At 43.6% G+C, this 9,086-nt stretch overlaps 1 protein-coding gene across 1 annotated transcript in view; it reads left to right on the top strand.

Moving 5' to 3' along the window:
- Positions 1-8,179, top strand: part of Me2 (malic enzyme 2) — a 44,836-nt gene extending 36,657 nt beyond the window's left edge. The window contains exons 14-16 of the mRNA XM_021150383.2: positions 2,997-3,067; positions 5,215-5,313; positions 7,428-8,179. Coding sequence (XP_021006042.1) covers positions 2,997-3,067; positions 5,215-5,313; positions 7,428-7,610 — 353 coding nt within the window. The 3' untranslated portion in view covers positions 7,611-8,179. The remainder of the gene's footprint in view (positions 1-2,996; positions 3,068-5,214; positions 5,314-7,427) is intronic.
- The last annotated feature ends 907 nt before the right edge of the window (positions 8,180-9,086 follow it).

Below are 9,086 nucleotides of genomic sequence, written 5' to 3'. Positions count from 1 at the left end.
GAAGGAAGGAAGGAAGAAGGAAGAAAGAAAAAGAAAGAAAAAGAAAAAGAAAGAAAAAGAAAGAGAACGATATGACTAGCCAGCCTTTGGAGATCAGAAGCCAGTAATGTATGGACTGATAAGATGTGAGATCCTGGGTCAAGATTAAAGAGCAGAGAGCGTGCTGAGGAGGCTAGAGATTGTAATCCCCTTAGCACGAGAAACACACACTGATCAGGAAATAAACAACCAAGGTACAAGTTATATTTGCCCTAGAGAAAAGATAGTATTGACATTTGTCCAGTTATGACCCCTCCCCTTATGAGTGGCTACCCATCTTGGGCTGAAACCCTACAGGACTACATCTGGGAGTAGATTGGCCTGTCGCTGTGGCTGGTTTAGAAATGTCCAGCCTTTGCTCTGGATGCCGGTGCCTGGCAGAACCAAGTAGAAGTTTTCTCTGGAAACGCAGCACCAGTCCTCAAGTTGTTTTTCTAGAGAAACATACAAATGCGTGGCTAAGAGTGCCTTCCAGCGTACCTCAGGAAAAGGAAAACCTGTGCGGTAGACCAGAAGGCCAGACCTCAGACCCTCACTGTGAGGCTTCAGAAAGTCCCAAGGAGAAATCATGGCAGCAGCTGGTCTACGTGTAGGAGCAGCATTGGGTTTCTCAGCACCACTGAGGGCCAAGAGGAAGAGGAGTGATGTGTTCCTGTTGCTTGTAGGAAATACTTGGCAGCCTCAAGTTCAGTCCACAGTCCACAAGAGCTAGAGCAAAATGGAGACATTTTAGGAATTCAGAGAGCTCTCTGCCTGCATACTTGAGTGAAATGAAAGGAAAGGAAGTGTTGTTCCTCAGGCCAGTGGGAAACAGTCCCAGAAGCTCGGGTGTGAGGGAAGGGTGGGCAAACATGTCTTGTAAACATGCAGGGAAGACAGAGCAAGGGTTTATAGACACCAAACAGTCACACTGGGACACAGATGCACAGCACTGCTCCTTCAGTTAAACCCAACGTGTTATGAGGGGTTCACACTGGCAGGAAGGTACATTTTAAGCTAATGGAATTTTTTTTTTTTTTTGGATGAGGATACGCAATGTAAACTTGAGGATAATACTAGAATACCACCACAACAACTCATTTCCAGTCAGGGAATATTTGGGGAGAAAGTGAAACAATTGAAAAACAAAAGAAAAAAAGGAACTGTATGCCAGGCAAGACAGCTGTCAGTCAAAACACCAGGCTTAAGTGTCTTCACTCGTGACACAGCCCACTAACAGAGAAGGGGAGGAGAAGCTGTAAGAGGAAAGAGACCCCAGGGAAGGGGGGTGGAGTGGCGGGTTGGAGAGACCGCTCAGCAGGCGAGAACCCTGGCTGCTCTCCAGAGTGTTCATCTAACACACGTCGTGTAAAAGCTTAAAAAAGTTGGTATTAACAGATAAAGCAGTGTTTAAATAAAAAGGGGCATCTTGGGAGAAAACAGTCCTACAGGAAAAGTTTGAAGGAACTATAAGTAACCTTACAGAGATACTGTATTTCAAAGTGAGAGGATTTCAGGTTAGAAACAGCAAATTCATGAAATAAAAGTTGATAACAGAAAGAATATAAGAAAGAAGTTGAGGAAGCCACTAAACAGTTGGGACAGGAGATAGATAACAAATAAATAATAAAGTCACTTATCTGCTCCATGATTACAAGGTCAGAAAATGGAAATTTCAGGACAAAAGGAAAGAAAAAAAAAAGGAAGGCCATCAAAGACTTCAGAGGAAGGGCTCACCTCTGAGTGTCAGACACAGCAGGTTTGGAAAGATACCCCAAGACACAGGGTTATAAAGTCAGTCCAAGAGCTCCGTGCTTCCAGTGATGAAAAGACAGATGCCTAAACAGGACGTGACACCAGACAGACCCTGGGCCAAGGCCGGAAGCCAGGAGATGCAGAGCTCTGCAGGAAACACGTTTCCAAACTAAAATCCGAAGCCCAGATGAGCAGAAAGAGGGAAACACACATTTTCAGAAATGCAGGTTTTCAAAAAAGAGAAAATTTATTTCCTATCAGTTGTTTCTCAGAACAATTGCAGGAAAATCTGTCCTGTTAGAAAGAGAGGGTAACAGAACACTGGCAAAGGGGAGTTAGTAATTGAAGTCAGAGAAACCCGTCCCTGAGTGACAGGGTGAGAAGTGAGGCGAGCAATGAGAGCTGCAGAGATGTATGCCAGAAAGCCCACAGGCTGCATGGGAAAGCACACGAAGATGGGCAACTGAGGAAGAGTTCCAGGAGGAAATGATGTTAGTTACGAACAGAACAGTTAAGGGAGGAACAGAACATGAACTCTGGGGAGACAGTCCCAAGAGAGCGTCCACTCTGCCTGCATGAAATAGTGCCTACAAAGTCCTCATGTAAACGGTGAATGTAGGTGAACCCAAGCTATGTTTCTGTCCATGTTGGGGAGAGAGAGAGAAGGCTAGAAGTAGCAAGAGGGCAGGTTGCTTGCATTCAATCAGGAAGAATCGGAAGTCTTTAAAACTCAAGAATCTAAAGAAATTAGAGCAAGTTAGTCAAGACTCAGAAACAGTGAAATAATGAGCTGAAGGAGAGGACAGCAGCTGCTGGCGTTGAAATCAGGGTCGAGGTGGCTGGTTGGTTGTTTTCCTAAAGGGTAGCAAGTGTGTACTTCTACTTGGCTGATGGATGTTTCTTTTGGGTTTATATGTCTGTCTGTCTGTCTCTCTCTCTCTCTCTTTCTCATTTTTTGGCACTGTAGACTGAAGAAGGCCCTAACACAAACCCATAAATATTTGCTATGTTGATAATTGTCAAAACACTGCACCTATTTCTAAAATGCTTGTGTTAGTGGTGAGAAGTAAGCATTGACAAAGGTCACTTTAATTCAGTATTGCTTTTTCTGGGGCAGTTGCATTGGGAGCTTATTGCAGTTTATTTTTTCTCAGTTGAGGAATTTAGCCCTTCATAATTTGAAAGGTGGCCTTACTAAATGAACTGTGTAACATGTATTCTAGGTGTGGCTTTAGCTGTTATTCTCTGTGAAGCCCGACACATCAGTGACACCGTTTTCTTAGAAGCTGCAAAGGTAATGTTCTAAATACTGCTGATTTTATATAAAGCATAGATTGTAGAGGTGAATAGATCTTAAAACAAGAGTCATTAAATCTGCATTGTGAATGAAAAGGAAGTTAGCAATCCATGCCTTTTTTTATTTGTCTACTTCTGCATTATGTTAATTTTTTTTAAATCCCAGCTTTTCAAATGTCTGTAGACGCTGCGATTCAGTTTGGATTTATAGCATGCTGTACTGTACCTCATGTTCCCGTGCTACCATTGTGTCATGTGACCTGTCATATGATGGCAGTGCAGACGGCACCAGTGATTACAACATAGATAAAAATATTAACCCTTCCCTCTTAATGGAGTACCGCACCTTTCCAAAGGCACTCTGCAGAGCTCACATGAGTACCAGTGGTACTGTCTGTCCTCTTCTTAGCTGCTGGTATCCCCTGCGTTCTATGTGTGAAGCAGGACGCACCCCTAGATCTCTAGATCCGGTTATTTATTGTTCAATGGGGAATTGTGTTCTTTTGGTTCTGGTGTGTGTTGGTGGGGCCTTGTAGCTTGTAGCTTTGTTTTCTGACTGTGAAGTGCTGGCTAGCCTAGAACTTACATTGTAGACAAGGCCGGCCTCAAACTCACAGGTCCCCTGTTTTGGCTCTGGGTGGTTGCTGAAATGAAAGGTGTGTCCCACCATGCCCAGCCATGATGAACAGTTGTGGTTTTTTAAAAAAGAATTATTTATTTTATGTATATGAGTACATTGTAGCTGTCTTCAGACACACCAGAAAGAAGAAAACATCAGACCCCATTACAGATGGTTGTGAGCCACCGTGTGGTTGCTGGGAATTAGACTCAGGACTCTGGAAGAGCGGTCACTGAGCCATCTCTCCAGCCTCCATGATGAGCAGTTTTTGGTTTTGGTTTATATTTATTTATTTATTATTAGATATTTTCTTTATATACATTTCAAATGCTATCCCGAAAGTTCCCTATACCCTCCCTCTGCCCTGCTCCCCTACCCACCCACTCCCGCTTCTTGGCCCTAGCATTCCCCTATACTGGGGCATATAAAGTTTGCAATACCAAGGGGCCTCTCTTCCCAGTGATGGCCAACTAGGCCATCTTCTGCTACAAATGCAGCTAGAGACACGAGCTCTGGGAGTACTGGTTAGTTCCTATTGTTGTTCCACCTATAGGGTTGCAGACCCCTTCAGCTCCTTGGGTACTTTCTCTAGCTTCTCCATTGGGGACCTGTGTTCCATCTTATAGCTGACTGTGAGCATCCACTTCTGTATTTGCCAGGCACTGGCATAGCCTAATACGAGACGGCTATAACAGGGTCCCTTCAGCAAACTCTTGCTGGCATATGCAGTAGTGTCTGGGTTTTGTGGCTGGTTATGGGATGGATCCCCGGTTGAGGTAGTCTCTGGATAGTCCATCCTTTCGTCTTAGCTCCAAACTTTGTAACTCCTTTCATGGGTATTTTGTTCCCTATTCTAAGGAGGAATGAAATATCCACCCATTGGTCTTCCCTCGTCTTGATTTTCTTGTGTTTTGTAAATTGTATCTTGGGTGTTCTATGTTTCTGAGCTAATATCCACTTATCAGTGAGTACATGTCTAATGACTTCTCTTGTGATTGGGTTACCTCACTAAGAATGATATCCTCCAGATATATCCATTTGTCCAAGAATTTCATAAATCTATTGTTTTTAATAGCTGAGTAGTACTCCATTGTGTAAATATACAGCATTTTCTGTATCTATTCCTCTGTTGAGAAACATCTGGGTTCTTTCCAGCTTCTGGCTATTATAAATAAGGCTGCTATGAACATAGTAGAGCATGTGTCCTTATTACCAGTTGGAACTTCTTCTGGGTATATGCCCAGGAGAGGTATTGCTGGATCTTCCGGTAGTACTATGTCCAATTTTCTGAGGAACCTCCAGACTGACTTCCAGAGTGGTTGTACAGGCTTGCAATCCCACCAACAATGGAGGAGTGTTCCTCTTTCTCCGCACATGATGAGCAGTTTTACTTTCTACAATGGTTTAGTGTAGTCCTATAAGAAATAAAAATTCTGTTGTTTATAATTTTCTGTTTCTCCAATGCTTTTTCCATTTTTCTAGATTCTTCTGTTTACATAAAAATATGATGCTGTTTTTCCTTTCAGGCACTGACAACTCAGTTGACAGATGAAGAGTTAGCCCAAGGGAGGCTTTACCCATCCCTTGCTAATATCCAGGAAGTTTCTGCTAACATAGCTATTAAAGTAAGTAATTTATGCCATTTTACATAAACTCTAATGAATTTTCTTGTCCAAGTAATATAAGCATATTAGACATAAGTTCCTAATATTTAGGAGGAAAATTTATATGGTACACATTCTGATGTTTTGTTTAATAAGGATGTGATGTAGCCCAGGCTATTATGTCACGTGTGACACAGTGAAGGAGACCCACATTCTGGATTATGGTAGGATTGTGAGCTCAGGCTTGTTGCACTCCTGGCCTGGGGAAGGGAGAGAATCTGCTGTGGCCACAGAGGTTGGCATTCCTTTTTAAGAGACGAGGCTCAGGAAAATATGCACGGCTCTGTGCCCACAGGAACCTGCCATCCCCACCTTATAGCCCAGAGGCTCTTTGCTCACAGGAGCCTGCCACCCCAGCCTTATAGTACAGAGGCAGGAGAGTTGTACATCAGGGCTGGGCTCCTGTGCTCCTGAGTTTGGTGCCAGTCACCTGCCTGCGTGCATGGCCAACCAGGGCTCCTGATCTGAGCTTTTTTGCCAGCCTGTCTGTTGGGGAGAAATTCCCATTGGGAACCACTCTTTTCCTGGGCCTTGTGACTATTACAGGTTAAACACAAACTTACATTGACTGTGGCAGCACCTTATTGTTTTAGGTGCCTGCTTCGTACCTACACACTGTGACAAAGTGTCCCATCCTCCCCACCTTGAAGAATGGTGTCCCCTTTCGATTAAATCTTTTCTTTCTTTGTTCCTTCCCTTTTTTCCCCCTTTTTTTCTTTTTTGAGATAATTTTTATATGTATGCGTGTTTTGTCTACACTTTATTGTATAGACATTCAAATGTACCACATCACTGTCGTGGCCAGAAAAGTGTATCAGACCTCCTGGGACTAGAATTACAGGCAGTTGGTTCTTGGCAAGAGCAGCCAGTGCTCCTAACCACGGGGCCAGCCCAGAATTCCAAGTTTCTTTGTTGTCTGACATTGTTATTTCAGGATGGGCCTGAGAAATTTATAAACTTTTAGCTTATTCAATTCTTGTTATGATAGAATTGATGAGGGTGTTTTTTTGCATATTTTTGTATTTTAATCAAAAGTGAAAAATTTTCCCCTTTATGTTTAAGAGAAAAGCACTAAAAATATAAGAAAGATAGTTTAGAGTTTGAAGAAATAGGGTTTATCACACTGGGCAACATATCTCAAGCTGGAAAATGCATCAGAATCGTCTAGACGGCTCACTGACAGAGTCCGGGCCATACAGCAAGGCTTTGGTCATAAGAGGGTTTGTAGATTTGGGGCGGAGTCCAGAATTCCCACAGGACGCTGATGCCTGGGACCCGAGGGCATTGATTAGCATTGGCAAGCACACATTGGAATGCCTAGAAGCTAAGCACTGTCCCGGGCACCAGCCTGGATAGATGGTAAGAAGGAGGAATTATCTAGAGTCAAGAACAGGAAGTTTCCAGCAAGAAGACTGGCATACACAAAGATTCGCTCTGAAGGCAGCAGAAGCCATTGCAGGACTGAGTCAGCCCCACGTACTTCAGAGCTGAAGCCTGCAAGTCTCTGTTCCTTTGTTCTGTTCATTTGGTGCATGCTTTGTTCAGTTTGATTTTTGAGACAGAGTTTCTCTGTATCCCTGGCTATCCTAGAGCTTGATCTGCAGATGAGGCCTGCCTAGAACTCAGAGATCCATCTGCCTCTGCCTCCAGGATGCTGGGGTTAAAGGCATGTGCCACCACCACCTGTCTGGCGAATAGGGCGGTTTTGATTAGAGTCTAAGCAGCCCAGCCCCTTTCAGCAGGGCTATGGGAATAGAGCCTGCTACATCACCTGCACAGAGATTGACATCCTAGAACTTAGACGTGCCTGTTGAATGTAAAGAAATACTGAGCATTCTTTTCTACATCAGGAAAGGTGACCAGAACACATCAAAGCTTTCATGAGATGACAGATAATTTTTATTATCTCTTTCAAACTTGACACGTTTTAAATAATTTGAAATGAGTCAAAGTCATATTTGGCATTTTGGAAAAAGTGAAATATAATTCATCTACACGCGTGTCTGTGTTGTGATGCTATTTGATTTCTCTGAGCGACAGTCAGAGCCTAAACAGTGATGCTGTTCATTTCCCAGCTTGCAGAGTACCTGTACGCTAATAAAATGGCCTTCCGGTACCCAGAACCTGAGGACAAGGCCAGATACGTGAGAGAGAGAATATGGCGGAGCAACTACGTTTCCCTGCTGCCGGACGTGTATGACTGGCCAGAGTCTTCACTGGCGCCTCCTCAGATCACAGAAGAGAAGCTTCCCCACTGAGACGCTCCGGGCTTCGACAAAAAGATAATATTCTCTGAGTTACAGTGTCCTCTGTCGTTTATTCTTCCGTACCCACTTTGCTTGGCTTTTTTTTTTTTTCCCTGTGAATCTCAGTTTCGTTGGGGACAGACATGCTGGCTATACTGTAGTACCCACAGCCCAGTTCTGGGAATGTGTCCGTTCTGATGGGTCACCTCCTGCGCTCTGCTTTAAGCTTGCGACGGTACTGTCGCTGTTAACGTGAATGTATCTCTCACTTCTCCCCTCAGTCCTTCAGTGCTGTGCACATGCGCACAGAACGTTGAGAAGGAGCGAGTGCTCACCGAATTCCAAAGAAAACTTGTCAGCACCAAGAAACTGCTCTGTTCTTGTCACTTTCTGCTCTGACGTCCCTTTGTAGTTAGACAGATTTGGGGAAATACAAAAAAAATTTCCTAGAACTAAATCAGTGCTAACTAGCATTGTAGAAGAGTGGGAAGAGCCACTGCTGCCTTTAGACAAACTGAACAGTCACGTGCAACAGTGTACAAAACCCATTTTTATTAATAAAAGTAATTCCTTACATTTAATTGCTTCAGTTACATTATCTTATTGACCAAACAGAAACTTAGGTTTGTTGATTGTGAGAACAGTTTCATTGTCTTTCTCTGCTGAGAATGGATAATAGGTTCCGAGCTTAGTGGAGAATAAATAAATGAACTAAACCAGGAAATGCCTTCTTTTGTATTTTCAAGACAGGATCTCACTATGTAGCCCTGGCTGTCCTGGAACTCACTCTGTAGACCAGAGTAGTCCAAAACTCACAGACCCACCCGCCTCTGCCTCCCGAGTGCTGCGATTGAGGATGTACACTGCTCCCCCTGGACTGGACACCTGGCAGGAAAGGCCTTTTTTTAAAAAAAAGATTTATTTATGTGAGTACACTGTAGCTGTCTTCAGACACACCAGAAGAGGGCATCAGATCCCATTTCAGATGGTTGTGAGCCACCATGTGGTTGCTGGGAATTGAGCTCAGGGCCTCTAGAAGAGCAATCAGTGCTCTTAACCACTGAGCCATCTCCCCAGCCCAGCCCAGGAAGTACCATTTTTTAATCCCAGGGTAACATCAGTGTTCATGAGTCATGTTCTGAAAGAACCCTGAAGTTTGTTGGAGAAATGTTAGTGTTTGTGGCATTCACCTGTCTAGATGCTTTGAGGGACAAAGTTTGTTCTTATTTTGAGATTGTAGCAAGCTGACCTGAAACTCACTATGTGTCCCTGACTTGCTTCCATGTGTTGAGATCATAGCCATGAACCACAATGGTCAGGAACAAAACTTAAAAATGCTCACCCCAGAATGGTGGCAGTACAAAGCAGTTTGTAGGTACATACCAGTATGTGTTTATACTCTATAGGCAAAGGGGACTTCTTTTCATCTTCCTGCTTAAGATTGATTTGAAGTTCTGAAGGTGTGTTCAGACATCTTAGTGCACACAG

Source organism: Mus caroli, chromosome 18 (assembly GCF_900094665.2).
Source record: "Mus caroli chromosome 18, CAROLI_EIJ_v1.1, whole genome shotgun sequence".
Classification (NCBI taxonomy): domain Eukaryota; kingdom Metazoa; phylum Chordata; class Mammalia; order Rodentia; family Muridae; genus Mus; species Mus caroli.
The sequence above is the reverse complement of the archived record's forward strand: the minus strand, read 5'-3'. Positions and strand labels throughout refer to the sequence as shown.